The sequence below is a fragment of the Bactrocera dorsalis genome, chromosome 4 (genome assembly GCF_023373825.1).
Source record: "Bactrocera dorsalis isolate Fly_Bdor chromosome 4, ASM2337382v1, whole genome shotgun sequence".
NCBI lineage: Eukaryota > Metazoa > Arthropoda > Insecta > Diptera > Tephritidae > Bactrocera > Bactrocera dorsalis.
Window position 1 is genome coordinate 65,874,073 of NC_064306.1, and position 16,705 is coordinate 65,890,777.

Below are 16,705 nucleotides of genomic sequence, written 5' to 3' on the forward strand. Positions count from 1 at the left end.
GCACAGGGTTGCTTAATATGAATGGTACGAAAATTTCTTCTTAATTATTAGATAAATCTTAATAGTAGAATCATACAGTTATTAATCCTTGTTAGCTCATTCTTTACAACAATTAGCTTCTACGTGATTGTCGTTAGTTTTTTTTTTATATGTATCCTTAAAAAATAAATTATTCGTTTAATATTTTTTATTTTTAAGTGCCACTGTGAACTTCCGAGCGACATAGAAGCAGCATTCGTTTCTTATCAAATAACAGTGCAACAAATTTATAAATCCTTAAAACTTTAATATATACTTTGAATTTCTAAACAAATAAACATGTCGCCTGCTTTTGACGACGCTTTAATTACCAAACACACCATACATCCTGGTAAAGAATACGTACCACTCAAACCGGGCACACGAGTCAAATTTCACTTTCAGACTAAAAGAGTTGACGATGGCTCCACACTGGACGACAGCCGAAAAATGGGTCAACCAATGGAATTGGTGCTCGGTAAAAAGTTTAAATTGGAGGTTTGGGAAGTTATAGTACAAAAGATGGCACTCAACGAAGTTGCCAAATTTACAGTGCACAAAACGGTGAGTAATGCACTACCTGTACTTAACTTGGCTCTTACTAATAACATCAAATGTACAAGTAGTTGGTCACCCAATATCCTTTCATATCGAAAGTATTACGAGACGTGTCTAAAAAGGTTGAACAGCGCCGACACTGTTGTGCTATGACCCTACAAAATGAAGGTATTGGCTATAAAGATCTCGATGAGTTGATCTCCAAACCAAGTGATTTGGAATTCATCATCGAGTTATTTTCTATCGAGCAGTCGAAAAATTATGAAAAGGACCTTTGGCAAATGAATGACGAGGAAAAGATGAATGCACAAGAGGCATTACGTGAAAAGGGCAATAATTTATACAAAGAAAGAAATTATAAAGAAGCAGAGGAATGTTACCGCAAAGCCGTCGGTATGATTGAGCAGCTTATGACAAAGTACGTAACTGCACACTTGTTACAATTTATGTACATATATATGTATATGTTTTGTATTTCTATCAAATTTGTTTATTGCAGAGAAAAACCACACGATGTGGAGTGGTTGGCTTTAGCCGCTATCAAAGTGCCATTGCTATTGAATTATGCCCAATGTCGTCTATTAGATCGCGATTACTATGCGGTTATAGAGCATTGTACTGAGGTGTTGAATTTAGATAAAGACAATGTTAAGGCTTTGTTTCGCCGAGCTAAAGCACATGGTGGTGCTTGGAATCCAACAGAGGCACGTAGTGATTTTCTGAAAGCAGCCGAACTAGATCCAACATTAACAGCTACCGTAAATAAAGAACTACAAGCTATCGATGCGGAGCAACGTAAACGTGATGCTGAGGATAAATTGCGCCTAAAAACTTTTTTAATTTATATATGTAAGTAGGTGAATATTTTTTTGCAATACGTGAATGTCAACGTTGTTTACTGTTGTGCAAGCGTTGCTATATTTGACAGCTCTCAACAGTAAATGGAATATTAACAAGGGTACTAAGGTCTCTAGTGCACTAAACTGATAGCACAAAATGCTGTTGATGTTTTACATGTGAAAAGAATCTAGAATAGTTTTAGATAGTAGTAATTGTTATTTTATTTTAAATAGTGATTGAAACATACACGAGTATTATGTGTATAAATATATGTATTAATGTATTAGTACTTATATCAACTAACTGAGGAACTATATATAAATAAATGAATGTATGTAATAATTTTATTTTTCTATCCTCTTATTTATTTAAACAGTAAACCTTGAAGATTAGTATTTTTAAATTACTGTCTTACAACAATTAGAAATTACAAGATTTATCTTGTAATTGTATTTACATCACATAGCTCTTAAACACAACAAAAACTTAATTCAAATTACACATTCGACCCTAATCAAAACTAGACCGTGGGATTAAAGTCTTATAACAACAATGATAACGATTTTACGCCTGAGAAAAGAAAATATTGCTTTTCCAGATTGGATCGTTTTGCCAGAATAGCGCCAACGTTTATGTGAAAGAACAATTAGCGACTAGCATTCACTCAAACGCACTACATACGCGTCAGTCGCCCACTACCTCCACCAGGTGCACCTTCCGCTTCACCACGCTGCTTACCATCATCTGTGCGCCAAATGAAAGGCTCCAAACGATCTTCAACATCAAGAAAATTATTTATAGCTTCCAAATTTGCTATATTGTCATGCAGCAAGGAGTTACACCGACTCAGTTGTTGTGATATAGTACGCACCTTGGAGAATTGTTCGGCATAAGCGGCATACGTTTTCTGCATGTCCACAAACGAAGCAAACAATGTTGTTATGGAATTGCTAACAACTTTTGTACGTTCAACAAGATGATTTTGTTCTTGAGTTACTTGTGTGGCGCAAAGATTTAAATGTGTTTGCATGCGACTACAAATATTCACTAAATGTTGCGCATTCAAACGCTCTAACACTTCCTGATCTCGTGTGAAGGCTGCTGTTGTTATAGAGTCACGTAGTACAGGCAGGAATTGTGGAATGTTACGCAAACGCGTCAAATCTGCATCTGCATCGTAGTCTGCATCACGCGCGCCTGGTTTAACAATCACTATTGTACCAGAAGTAGATTGCGGACGCTTTGGTGTAGCACCTGTGCCAAAAGACTTGCGTATACCTGCACTACGATTTATACTGTTCGCTTGTTGGTGACGACTATGTGGTTTATTTCGAATCTTCGGTGAGTCACCTATAGGACGATCTGTATAAGAAACGTAAGGCAAGTCAGAGCATACACTCAGTGGTGGCGAAGGTGGTCGACTTAGCTCTACAGAGGTAGTCGGAGATGCAGTTGCTGTTACTGTCTCAACGATATGTTTACTGCCACGATTGGAGCCAGCACTGCTTGTGCTTTGTCGACCACTACGTCGTTTTGTGCTACCAGTGGGTGTGGCACTATGTGATTGCCTTGTATTGCCAAGTGTGATTTTTAAATCACTCTCAAAAATTTCTCGTCCATCTGCCTCCGCTCGTTGCTGGGAATGCTCAGCTCCCATCTTACTATATGTTTTGTGTAGTTATAAGCTGTACGGCGCTTTGTCAAAGAACTTTGTTCTATTGATTTTTCGGTTTGTGATTGGTGCAAACGAAATCTTACTTTGAACTTATAACGTGTTCTTGCAATATGTTTATCGAATTTGACACAAAATTATAATTATTTATATTTATTTTACTGACACAAAATGTTTATTTGTTTAAGTATTTTAACTCGAATAAAATTCGCTCTCAAAACAACAATCTGCAAAACAACAACCAATACGAACAATTGTATTTGTTGTTTTTACATGTCAGCTGCTTTTAAGGGGAGGTTCAGAATAGTGCTTGAAATTGTAATTATAAATAATTTCAATTATATTCTTAGGACAAAAATAAAATAAATTATAAAGGCTTGAATTAATAGCGTTTATCAAAAATTTGTTAAAGGTTTCCTCAGACTTTATTGAAATTTTTTAGTTGCTGATATTTATGCATTTCAAGGCTTTTCGTTTTTCTATTACTATTGTGAATGCACCCCAAATCAGCTGATTTTAGATTGAGATAATTCAATTTCCGGCATTATTTTAATTTTAAAGGTTGAAGTTTAAAAGCGTTAAAGATTTTATAAGACATAATATAATAATTATTCAATATGTGTATATAACTGTGTGTTTTGTAGAACTTAGGGATGATGGTATGATGGGTGGAGACACAAAATAAGATATTTTAATAGGCAAATTGAGAGAAACACAACAAAACAGCTATACATACTTAAAAAGTATTATTAAAAGTGTATGTAACTTATTCATAGAAAAAGTTGAATAGATTCCATATTTAAATTTATATATAACAAAATACGCAATGTTAATGATTAATTTTTTAATAAATTATAATTTATAGCTGCAAGTTTGAGAATAAAGCGATTGTGACAGGTTTAAGCTAACATTTACCGCAAATATAAAAAATATACAAGTCAATGTGTCAATTCGGTTGTAAATTTAATATTGAGTTCATTTAAATATACATGTTTAGTGTGCTCATAAAACAATAAAGTTACGAGTACTATGCCAACTTTCTTTGTAATAATAAAAAGTCGTGGACAGAATCTCAAGGTGCTCAAATTTCGGTAAATATTCGTCACTAAAGTTTTCAGCAAAGCAAATATTACATAATTAAGTAAGGTATGTATATCTTAATTTGTATTAATCCAGACCAGTATACAATTTTATTTTATTTATAGTTTGTTTATATTGAATTTAAAATTTTTCTCCATTTTGCGGCAGAAATTTTTATAATAAAAAGCGCGAAAGTAAGTGCAACCAGAAGAAGCCAAATAATCGAATATGCAAAGTGACTTGCGGTCTTTAAACTCCTCGCTAAGCACAGGTTTAATGCAAATATTTACATTATCAATATGGTATTTTCAGATAAAGTGCATATAAACAGTATTTAAAATGAATATTCATGCTTGCACACATGTTTAAACATTATTTATGTGTATGTGTTTATATGCAGGCTTTACTTTACGTATGCACTTGTATATATAATTTTTTACACATGAGTTGCGGCATACGTTACAAGCAAATGTTTCCCTACTTTTGTAATTAATACTTTTACTTAATGAGGTGAATAATATCAATTTCTATTAAAACGTGAAATACGTTTTGCGCGTGTGCGTTTGTCAAAGCAGCAATATAAATTGATTAATAAATATGTATGTATGTATGCATGTGGTGCAGAAAATAAATCTCACTTGGCTTATTCACTTTAGGTTGAGCATTGATGTTTTTAACTTTTTTATTAGTGTTTTGTATTACTAAAATTTGTAAATTTGTATGTGCTATGTGTATTACCAAATTCAAATACGAAACATAATTTTGCTTAAAACTTATTAGAAATTAATCAAAAAACCAAAGAGTAAAATAAGTTGTTTTAATAAACAAATACAAACATATGTATATAGACAAAAGTGATATATGTATATTTAGTAATAGCATAGATATCGCATTTGTAATAGGATACACTCGTTTGACATACCTGACTTGTAATAAAAATGTATGTAAGCTATAAATATGTGTAAGGCATTAGATGTAAATATGTTTTAATCAAATGTAAGTGCCTCTTTGGCGCTGTAAATCAGCGTTTTAATGTTGCGAATTCAGTGCAGTTGATAAAATAGCGGCGAATAGAACAAAAGTGCGGTTGTTGCAACGAAATCAACATTAAATTAAAATTAATCAACACTAAGCGCTTACTGAATTTACAACAAATACAACATGGCTAATGTAAATATATTTTCAATGTTTTTTTTTTTAAGTGTCGGCAGTATGTGAGAACTTTATTGGTGGTGGTGATAAAAGCAATGTTCAACATGTGGCAAATAAATGAAGTTACTTAAAAATTTATTAATTAAAGCAGTTATTTGCACTTCTATAAATATTATTGCTAGCTTATAGAAAAAGATAAACAAATATATGTATGGTCAGTGTTTTATTTTTATTTTTGATATGCATATACATAAGTATGCATGTTTTTATAAAAAAAGTCTAATTTTTCTCTGACATGTCAGAATTCAGTTAAGAAGTTTAAACGATACAGTTATGTCAATTTTTAGGTTGCATAGGTTGTACACACCTGTGTAAAATAATTATAGATAAGCGCATGTTTATTTGGCGACTTTCTTCATCTTTTAAGTATTTAAATCCAGGAAGAGTCTTAAGGTAGTTGGTAATATTTATAACTTTACTTATTAGCAAAAAAAACTTTTGTATTATTTGTTTTGCGGAAAAAGTTATTGTTTAATGCATTTTATGGAAATTTGCAGTTGGTATAAATAAAAATAATAAATATGTGTAAATAAATGTGAGTGCAGTTTATCATATTATAAATGAATAGACGATATAAAAATAAAATAATAAAAATACAAAAAAATAATAATAAACAAAATGTGTAGGAGAAAAACAAAAAAAAAAAAATAAATAAAAATACATAAAATACTCCACAAAACTGCTGTTCATTATATTATTAATAAGTAGATGCCATAAAAAAAATAATCAAAATAAAAAAAAACAAAAAAAATTATAATAAAATGTGTAGGAGCATAAACAAAAAAAAAATACTACACAAAAATATATGTATATAATAAATACTAAATCTATGTATATATATTTATTTTAATTTAACCAAACAAATTATTTTGAAAAAAAAAAAATAATACCCACTAACATTTGCTGTTTTAGAAAGGAGAGACTACACGAAAAACCTCAAGACATATTCTGAAATTGAATGCAAAGGAAAAACGTGAATTCTTGAATTCGTTTGATCGCATATTCTCCGATGTAGATGGTAAGAATTGAAATTTGCCAGTAAGTTAAGATTTTTATAAGAGCCAGAGCATTCACTGAAACCGAAAATCAACACAATTACTTTGTCCTACCTTAAAAATTAAATGTTGAAATTGCTTACAAAAAAAAAAACTACCGGTATTTGTCAATATTTTCATCTTGTTTAACTGTATTTGTGTCCTGCTGCTAAATTGTATCGAAAGCGGTATAATTAACCGTTATTTTAATCTATTATACCAGTTTCGTCGACTTATACCAGTTATTTGTTCGATCCATCACTCTTCAAATTATTTTAGAAAAATTGTGGAGATTTTCGAGATAAGCTTACAAACCACAATTTTACAGACTATACCTTTTGGGCTGTAAACTAGTGTAATTTAATCATTTACCAACCCCTCTCATCCATAGGCGTAGTTTGGGCGCGTGATGAGTACATTCCACGTGCTGCGGAAGGGTTCAAAGCACTCGCGGATGCCGGTAAAAAATTCAGCTTCGTAACCAACAATGGCGTGCGAACCATGCGTGATTATGCACAACGTTTCAAAGAGCTTGGCATCGAATTTAATGCAGTTCGTCAACGACTACCGTCTATTTTAATTATATTTATTATCTTTTATATATATTTTAGAGCGAATTCGTGTACCCCGCCAAGAGTGTTGTGCAATATCTCGATAGTATTCACTTCAAGGGGCTCATCTATGTTATGGCAACCGACAATTTTAAGAACAGTCTACGCGAGGCGGGCTATGAATTCATTTTTGGTGTAAGCACACGCTTGTATAAAAAAAAGCTTATTTTTTGTTTAACTTAATCAACACTTTCCCTCCATACCAGCCTTTGAAAATCATTAAGGAAACTTACAGCGAGTTAGCCAATCATATCTTCAGCGACGAGCCTGTGCGTGCCGTTATACTTGATGTTGACTTCAATATGTCCTCGTTGAATCTCATACGCGCACACCTCTTCCTGCGTCACCCGGATTGCATACTGATTTTGGGCGCCAGCGACAAATTCTTACCATTCGCCAAGGGCGTGGATATCATCGGACCATGTTCGTTTGCGCAAATCATCGCCGATTCCAGTAAGAAGCGTCTGATTACGTTGGGCAAGCCAGGCAAGGAATTGGCGGAGATGCTGTTGAAGAATTTTGGTATAAAGGAGAGGAAGCGCGTGCTTATGATTGGCGATATGTTGGAGCAGGATGTTGGCTTTGGCTCGCAATGCGGCTTCCAGACGCTGCTCGTGCTGAGCGGTGGTTGTAATTTGGAGAAAATGCTAGCGGAAACCGATCCAGTTCATATACCAGACTACTATGCTGACAGTATGGGCGATTTCATTGAATTTTTGAAGGATTTGAAGAAGGCGGAAGTGTGAGTAGTGGTTTGTTATATACGTTAGGGTGGTAATTAAAATTTATATTAAGATACGTTCAGACTTTACCACTTAATTCTTGATTTTTTAGCCCAAAAATGTAATTACAGCGTATTTTAATATAAAAATAATTATTTTAACTATGAGAACCGCCCTAATGAATACTAATGAATTATCAGTTAAGCTCTAGAATTGTTATGAAACTCAAACATACTTTTTAAATTTATTGCGTTTTCATTTTATAAAACAAGTTGGTTTCAAGAAGCTTGTGTTTTATTTATCACATTTGCAGGCATTTTACTAAAATATTAAACAATGAAAACAAGTTATATAAACAAATAAATAAATACATGTAAAACTATGAAAGAAATCCATTCAAATCGCCCAAGCATTCGCTTACATAATCCGGCGTGTCTGTCTCAGTCAGCTTCGATTTCAAATCCTCTGGCGTTGTAGTGCCGGTGAGCACCAGCAGACTTTGAAAACCACACACTTTGGCGAAGCGGATGTCTGAAACAATGCTGTCACCGATAAAGAGGCAACGTCTAGCGTTTTTGATTTTATGCTTGTCCATTATAAAGTCCCGTAAGCCCACGCCCGGTTTGCCCAATACTAAAGCCTTACGCTGTGTAGTGTTTTCGAGTATTGACATAAATGTGCCGGGTCCTTAAAAATAGTGTTATATTTACATATGTATTTATTTGCGACAAAAGAAGGGAACTGGACATCTTAAACTTTAGTTCGATAGTATTTTATAACCTCAAAAAATGCTTTCTTAAAAACCTTTGCTAACTTAAGAAAGTATAGTAGCCTTTAAACATATAGAATTTATATCTGACTATTGTAATCAATCTACAATATTTTTTTCTGGATCTAATATCCTAAGGAATCTCAAGCCTCAAGTATTCCACGAAAACCTCGCTGCAATCTCCGAGATTTAAACAACAACTTTGACAAGTCTCTTTATTTGAATAATATCTCTCAGAATATACCACTCATCTAACCCGGTGACTAACGTCTAACTTCTGTGAACCTTAATATGCTAGTTCATTTATGAAATGATTAGTAGACGTCAGCTGAACCATTCCTATCTGAGTCTTCCTAAACTTTCCTAATATTTCTGAACTCAGCGCGCATTTTGCAAAGCTAACCTCAAAAGGAAGATTCTGCTTTCGTTTTATATTGTGTAACCCACGATTTCAACAATTTTCGAATAGTATTTCTCTAAAACCGATATTACAATATGGTCTAAAAATAAACCTTCGTAATTTCGTCTAAAATATTTGCCAAGCCCCTACCTATAATATCCTTTCCGCCGACCGTGTTGAGTGTGTCACCAGCTCCGCCAATAAATAGGCACTCTGGATTCTTTCTCAAATAGCCATGGGCTCGTATCAACTTCGATACCGTCAAATTTAAGTCCGTATCAATAATAACTGCCTTAACAGGGTCATCGCTGTTTATGAGCGGATGAAAGTCTTGGAAATTTTCTGCGTAACCGACGAGCTGAAAAAGTAAAGTGCACTTACTACACATATTTACCGAGACCTCGCATTCAATTTGCTCACCTCATCCACCAAATTGAAGCCAGCCTCACGGAGCAGCGACTTAAACGCTTCTGAAGTGAGGCAGAAGATGAGACCGTCAAATTGAATGGACTTCAAATAATCGCAAATTGTCTGTGCTGGAAACACAATCTCATGCTGTGGAGGCGGTCCGAGAAGAAAGACAAAATGTGAATTTCCATAATTTATTCCGGCGGTTTGGCGAACACATTGTCACATTACCTTCTTCACCTCGATACCGAATCGTTCAAATTTTTTCAATAGCATATCAATGGGTGATAAGCTATTGTTTGTGACATAGATGACTTCTTTGCCCTGCCGTTTGAGATAATCGATCGCTTCCGGAGAGCCAGGCAAGAGCCCATGATGTGTCTGCCATATGACGTCTATTGATAAAGCAGTTTATTGGCATTATCCAGTCGATGTCCATATAGTAAAGGGTGTTTAAAGCTGGCTTTCGAAATATTCATGACTTACCATCGCAATCACAAAGTATTAAATCGAAGGAGTCGAAAAAGTCTTGCCGCTGCTTGAGCGTCAGTTCATTGAGGTACTTGATGGCAATTGGGTTTTTTGGATGTTCCAACTTTGATATTAGCTCGGAACTCGATTTCTTAAATAACGAAAGTAGAAACAAAGTAAAATTCTTAGTGGTGTCTTAAAATACATAAGAAAGTATCTTATTTCTTAATTGACAGGGTTGGAGCAACTTCGAAATGCAGAACAATGAAAATGTTGCGCCTTCTTCTGAGAAGATTGTGGGTCTTAGACAAATACTGCTTAGAAAACTAATAGCTTTAGATAGCAGATTGTAGGCCCCTTATATTTTCACATTTGAGAAATTCACTAATGCTGAAAGAACTTTTGTTTGCACACCAAGCAGGGTATTTTTTTCTCGGAATCCTTCTAAAAAACGTTCGAAGGATTTCACTTGCACTCACGAACTCCCAGCTGTCCTGGACCCATCTCATACCTCACTGTTAACTTTATGCTCCATTGCGCTTCAATGCGATTGCTCCCAACTCGATATCTGGGGATCTCTTCAATTGAAAAGTAAAAACCGCTGCGCTGCGACACTGAACGCTTTTGAGATAAAATCCGCTAAATTATTGAGTTGACTTCACACGGGCACGACCCGGCGATAACTGATCTTTCTTATATGAAATCTGATAAATAGTTACTGATTGAACTGCGCTGCACCGTGCTTGTCGAGCCTTTAATAAAATAGGTTGTTATCTTTCTTGAAATTGGTATTAGGGGTATTAGGGCGACTGTTTGAGTATGTCACAATGAAATATGTTTGAGGGGTACTTGAGTAAACCTGTTATATGAGACTTGTTTAATGGATTTGACTAAGTCAGATAAGCCATTTCTCCATAAAAATTTTGTATTTTACGGTTATAGGGTCCACGTCTTTTTGGGTTTATCAGTCGTCCATAATATCACTTCATTTGGTTACACCCTCTGTAGTTAATTTCGAGGCTATTTTGTTTCGAATATTTCATTCTGAATCAGAAGCATCAAATATCTCAGGATTTTTTTGCTGAAGTGATCTTACTTAGTCGCACCCATACCATCATTGTAGACCCTTTTTTAAATCGGAATTTGTCAGTTAGTAAAAATAATTGTATAGTGCAGACGTGAAAAATCCCTTCATTTCAATAACGTAAAACTATATCTGTATATTGGAATTTGAAGATTTGCCGGCATTTCTCGCCATGTTTAACTACAAAATAGGTGAATTACGAGGTGACACATGGTATTTGAAATATATTTTTTAGGATCTCCTGGAGAATAGTGAGGGAGATCAGCGCTTTTCATATTAAGAATCGAAGACGATTAAAGGAACCCACGATTTAGCTAAAGTTGGCACTAGTAGGTAGGTAGTAGGCATTTTGATACACTGTTCGTAGAACCTTCTGTATCTGCTATTACGTTTCACCTTCTCCCTCAAACCATTTTGAGGTTTCGATGAAACTACTTATGTCCGATATGCTTTTGGTGGAAATCCATTCAAGGTTTGGTGCTTGATGGATTCCAAGTGTTTTGTGTCGGATCTGTGCTAGAGCTGGGCATTCGCAGTTCAGGTATATGATAAAAAACTCACCAGCTCATCAGCTGATCGTCCTTTCCACGATAGACAAAATTTTCTACGACTTCGAAGATATGACTGTCAACAGAGACGTGGGATCCAGCTGGAATTATTTTCTCCAAGAGTAGATTGATGAAGTCGTACGAAAGGGAGTTGCCTTGTCTGAATCCTCATTTGGTATCGAACAGCTTGAAGAAGTTCTTCCCGATGCTGTCGGAGCATTTGGTATTGCTCAACATCAGTTTACGCAGATACATTAGTTTGGCGGGGATACCAAATTCAAACATAGCGGCATAAAGGGAGCTCCTTTTCATGCCCTCCGTGTCGACTCCCTTTTGACGGGTCTTTTCCCAGATTTGGCGCATGGTGAATATCTGTTTATTTTCAGGACCTGAAGCCATACTATTAAGGTCCAATCAGTTTATTGAAGGTGGGCTTCAGTCTTTATCCACTCAATAGAATCTTATACGCGATGTTAAGGAGGCTTTTACCACGGTAGTTTGCGCAGATTGTGGTGTCTTCCTTTTTGTGGATTGGGCAAAGCACACTTAATTTCCAATCGTTGGGCATGCTTTCGTCCGACCATATTTTACAAAGAAGTTGATGCATGCTCCTTATCAGTTCTTCGCCGCCGTATTTGAATAGCACGGCTGGCAATCCATCGGCCCCCTCCGCTTTGTTGTTCTCGGACGGGTAATTGCTATTCGAACTTCTTCATGGTCGGGCAAGGGATCGTCTGCTTCATCGTCATCGATTGGGGAAGCAGGTCGCCTTCTCCTGGCGTTGTACTTTCACTGCCACTCAGCAGGCTTGAGAAGTGTTTCCTCCATAATTTTAGTATGCTTTGGGCATCGATCACCTTTGGGGGTTCTACATGAGTATGCTCTGGTCTTGAAACTTTCTATTAGCCGCCGCATCTTTTCGTAGAATTTTCGAACATTACCTCTGTTGGCCATCTTATCAAGCTCTTCATACTCACGTACTTTGGCCTCTTTCTTTTTCTATCTGCAAATGAGTCTGGCTTCCATCTTCAATTCTCGGTATCTATCCTTTCCACAACGTGTTGTGGTCTATTGTAACGTTGCGAGGTAGAGAGTCTGTTTTCTCTCCATTACGATATGGAACTCCTCTTCGTACAGGCTGTCCCGAAAATCAAAGATTTCGTTTGCAGCTGTACGCAAGGAGCCTAAAATGCCGTCCCACAGTTCCCTTATACAAAAATGGTGATGAGTGCTCTCAGAGAGCAGGAGTGCAAGTCGTGTAGAAAATTATTCAATTGTCTGAAGATGGCGCAAGTGTGAGAAGTGTTTTGTTATACACCTTAGGGTGGTACTTAAAAAGTTTATTATAAAATTCGTTCAATATCAGCCATTTAATTTATGATATTTTAGACCAAAAATGTAATTTCAGCGTATTTTAATATAACAAAAACTATTTAAATATGAGAACTTATGCTGCGCTGCGTTTTCAAATTAAAAAATAATTTGGTTTCAAGAAGCTTGTGTTTCATTTTTCACCTTTGCAGGCATTTTACTAAAATATTAAACAATGAAAACAAGTTGTATAAACAAATAAATAAATACATATAAAACTATGAAAGAAATCCATTCAAATCGGCCAAGCATTCACTAACATAATCCGGCGTGTCTGCCTCAGTCAGCTTCGATTTCAAATCCTCTGGCGTTGTAGATCCGGTGAGCACCAGTAGAGTTTGAAAACCACACACATTGGCGAAGCGGATGTCTGAAACAATACTGTCACCGATAAAGAGGCAACGTCTAGCGTTTTTGATTTTATGCTTGTCCATTATAAAGTCCCGTAAGCCCACGCCCGGTTTGCCCAATACCAAAGCCTTACGCTGTGTAGTGTTTTCGAGCATCGATATAAATATGCCGGCTCCTTGAAAATAATGTTATGTTTAAATATTTATTTGCTAGAAAAGAAGGCAACTAGACGTCTGAAACTTTGGTTTGATAATATTTTATAACCTCAAAAAATTCTTTCTTAGAAACCTTTGCTAACTTAAGAAAGTGGGGCAGCCATAATTCGGCAGCTCAGCACGCCTTTTGCAAAGCTAAGCTCGAAAAGAATATTCTAATGTCGTTTCATATTATACTGTATAACTTCCAAATTCGTCAATTTTTGAAAAATAGTTCTCTAAAATCGATATTAAGGTAGGGTCTAATAGTAAACCTTTGTCTAAAATATTACCCATAAGCTCATTTCCGCCGACGGTGAATAGTATGTCAGCTGCGCCGCCAATAAATAGGCACTCCGGATTGTTTTTCAAATAGCCATGGGCGCGCATCAACTTCGATGCCGTCAAATTGAAGTCCCCATCAATAATAACTGCCTTAACAGGGTCATCGTTGTTTATGAGCGCACGCAAATCGTCTAAAGTTTCTACGTAACCGACGAGCTGGAAAAGTAAAGTGCACTTACTACACATATTTACAGAGACATCGCATATAAATTGCTCACCTCTTCCATCACATTGAAGCCAGCCTCCCGGAGCTGCGACTTAAACGCTTCCGAAGTGAGGCAGAAGATGAGACCGTCAAATTGAATGGATTTCAAGTGATCGCAAATTGTCTGCGCTGGATGCACAATCTCATTCTGTGCGGGCGGTCCGAGAAAGAAAAACAAAATATGAATTTCCATAATTTATGCCGGCGCTTTGGCGAAAACATTGTCACATTACCTTCTTCACCTCGATACCAAGTCGTTCAAATTTTTTCAATTGCATATCAATGGGTGATAAGCTATTGTTTGTGACATAGATGACTTCTTTGCCCTGCCGTTTGAGATAATCGATCGCTTCTGGTGAGCCAGGCAAGAGCTCATGTAGTGTCTGCCATATGACGCCTATTGATCAAAACAGATTATCGGAATAATCCATTAGGGTGTCACAAATGATGTCCATATAGTAAAGGGTGTTTAAAAGGGGCTTCGAAATATGTATTTTATGTTCATGACTTACCATCGCAATCACAAAATATTAAATCGAAGGAGTCGAAAAAGTCTTGCTTCTGCTTGAGCGTCAGATCATTGAGGTATTTGATGACATTTGGTTTTTTTGGATATTCCAACTCTGATATTAGCTCGGAACTCGATTTCTTAAATAGCGAAAGTAGGAAGTGAGTAAAATTCTTGGTGGTGTCTTCAAATAAAAACTTATCGTATTTCTCAATTAACAGAGTTGGAGCAACTTCGAAATGCAGAACCATAAAAATGTTGCGCCTTCTTCTGAGAAGATGGTGGGTCTTAGACCCAGTTGCCAGAATCTTGGCAAATACTGCTTAGAAAACTACTTATCTAAAGCAGATTGCAACTCACAAGTATTGGAAAAATTTTAAGGAACCTTTTTCCTAACTTCAGGAGTAATCATCACTTTTTTAGTGAACTTTTTGACCACGAAGATCTGAATGGCATATCTTTTCTGCTTGCACATAATACTTCGAGGATTTTAAACAAGATTTTCTTTCGTGAAGCTTCCTCTCTTTATACTGATAACTTTACTATATGTTCAAGGACTCTCGTTTAGTAAACGCCTGTATATGTCAACATCCTATATAAAATTCTATTATATCTTTCACTTTAAGTTAGGTTAGGTTTGGTTAAGAGACCGGCCCCTTATATTTTCACATTTGAGAAATTCACTAATCCTGAAAGAACTTTTGTTTGCACACCAAACAGGATATTTGTTTCTCGGAATCCTTCTAAAAATCGTTCGAAACATTTCACTTGCACACACGAACTCCCAGCTGTCCTGCAGGCAGCTCATACCTCACTGTTAACTTTATGCTCCATTGCGCTTCGACACGAGTGCTGCGAACTCGATGTCTGGATATCTCTTCAAGGAGAAAGTAAAACCCGCTGCGCTGAGACACGGAACGCTTTTGAGATAAAATGCGCTAAATTATTGAGTTGGCTTTACACGGGTACGACCCTATGATAACTGATCTTTTTTCTTATATGAAATCTGATAAATAGTTACTGATTGAACTGCGCTGCACCGTGTTTGTCGAGCCCTTAATGAAACAAGTTCTTATCTTTTTTGAAATTAGAATTAGGGGTATTAGGGCAACTATTTGAATATGTCGCAATGAAATACATTTGTGGAGTACTTGAGTAAACTTTTTTTACGATGCTTGTATTATTGTCTTGACTAAGTCAGATGAGTTACGATCGACCACAACACGTGCAGGATGGGATAGATATTGAGAGTTGAAGAGGGAAGCGAAACGCATTTGCAAACAGAAAAAGAAAGAGGTCGAAAAGCGTGAGTATGAAGAGCTTGGCAAACTGGCCGACAGGAGTGGCTAATAGAAGGTTTCAAGACCGGAGTATATTCATGTAGAACCCCCAAAGGTGATCGATGCCTGAAGCATACTAAAAGTATGTAGAGAACACTTCTCCAGCCTGCTGAATGGCAGTAAAAGTACAATCGATGACGATGAAGCAGACGTTTCATTGCCCGACCATGAAGAAGTTCGAATAGCAATTAATCGCCTGAAGCGGAGGGGGCCGATGGATTGCCGGCCGAGCTATTCAAGCAAGGTGGTGAAGAACTGGAATTCACTTGCTTAGTCCAAGAAGACAAGTCATCGTTTGACCCGAATTTTAACAGACTATACGGCCTCACTGTCGATAACTTCTCCAGTGTATCATACTGTGGGGACCCCAGATGCTTACAGTGTAGTCTTGACAATGCCGGACAAGTATGCAAGAGATTCTACATTGTTTCCTTGGTGTTCTACTCTAAAAATTCCCGCAATCTTCTCGACCTGTCAGCACCATTCTGCAGGCATGTGATGCCACCAGACAGTGAACAGTTAGTATTTCGATCATGGTTCTCCATTTTCTTCTATCCAGTGCCAATAGGAAATATGTTTATTTCCGATCTATTATTTTGCACATGACTTTTGCAGTCTTGCACCTAGGTAGCTCGTTCCATCATGTTTTGATTTTATTTGCCATGCTTCTATTGAGACTACCGTATAGATAATGTATAGATTTCTAAATGTTTATTACGTTTTCGAATGATAGCCCTTCTCAATTCTTGGCAATCTCTACCACTATTTCATTGCCCTCGAAGAGTTTGTGGCCTGGCACCCGGAAGAAGTTAAGTTACTTACTCCTGGCAACACTGCTGCCCTTACTTCCAAGACACTTCTGGCCGATAGTCGATACGAGGTTACTCTCTTGATTGCTGCTTGCCTGCCTACGTAGATGTTGAAATATACCGCAGTGGTCCGGCAACTTAAAAAGTTTCCTTAT

At 36.4% G+C, this 16,705-nt stretch overlaps 5 protein-coding genes across 6 annotated transcripts; 2 read left to right on the plus strand and 3 right to left on the minus strand.

Moving 5' to 3' along the window:
* Nucleotides 1-210: 210 nt before the first annotated feature.
* Nucleotides 211-1,763, plus strand: LOC105232599 (AH receptor-interacting protein). 2 transcript variants are annotated; one of them, XM_049454942.1, is made up of 4 exons: nt 211-582; nt 645-994; nt 1,076-1,429; nt 1,505-1,763. In XM_049454942.1, the coding sequence occupies exons 1-4, from the start codon at nt 319-321 to the stop codon at nt 1,515-1,517; spliced, it is 981 nt and encodes a 326-aa protein (XP_049310899.1). In that variant the 5' UTR covers nt 211-318; the 3' UTR covers nt 1,518-1,763. The 2 variants fall into 2 exon arrangements, with proteins under 2 accessions (XP_049310899.1, XP_011212652.2); XM_011214350.4 differs by having other exon boundaries at nt 1,076-1,425.
* On the minus strand, nt 1,749-3,358 carry L12r1 (Loss of heterozygosity 12 chromosomal region 1 protein-like protein). The gene has a single exon (XM_011214328.4). The coding sequence runs from the start codon at nt 3,071-3,073 to the stop codon at nt 2,090-2,092; it is 984 nt and encodes a 327-aa protein (XP_011212630.1). The 5' UTR covers nt 3,074-3,358; the 3' UTR covers nt 1,749-2,089.
* Nucleotides 3,359-5,206: 1,848 nt separating this feature from the next.
* Nucleotides 5,207-8,032, plus strand: LOC105232720 (chronophin). Its single transcript, XM_049454845.1, has 5 exons — nt 5,207-5,338; nt 6,293-6,398; nt 6,806-6,966; nt 7,026-7,160; nt 7,232-8,032. Exons 1-5 carry the CDS (start codon nt 5,330-5,332, stop codon nt 7,769-7,771), a joined length of 951 nt encoding a protein of 316 aa, XP_049310802.1. The 5' UTR covers nt 5,207-5,329; the 3' UTR covers nt 7,772-8,032.
* Nucleotides 8,024-10,480, minus strand: LOC105232612 (uncharacterized). The gene is made up of 6 exons (XM_011214362.4): nt 10,307-10,480; nt 9,811-9,946; nt 9,556-9,719; nt 9,337-9,471; nt 9,067-9,274; nt 8,024-8,434 (listed from the first exon to the last, which is right to left on the minus strand). The coding sequence occupies exons 1-6, from the start codon at nt 10,328-10,330 to the stop codon at nt 8,127-8,129; spliced, it is 975 nt and encodes a 324-aa protein (XP_011212664.3). The 5' UTR covers nt 10,331-10,480; the 3' UTR covers nt 8,024-8,126.
* A 2,444-nt stretch (nt 10,481-12,924) lies between these two features.
* LOC125778219 (uncharacterized) lies at nt 12,925-15,381 on the minus strand. The gene is made up of 6 exons (XM_049454843.1): nt 15,212-15,381; nt 14,406-14,541; nt 14,127-14,290; nt 13,907-14,041; nt 13,637-13,844; nt 12,925-13,324 (listed from the first exon to the last, which is right to left on the minus strand). Exons 1-6 carry the CDS (start codon nt 15,233-15,235, stop codon nt 13,017-13,019), a joined length of 975 nt encoding a protein of 324 aa, XP_049310800.1. The 5' UTR covers nt 15,236-15,381; the 3' UTR covers nt 12,925-13,016.
* Nucleotides 15,382-16,705: the final 1,324 nt, after the last annotated feature.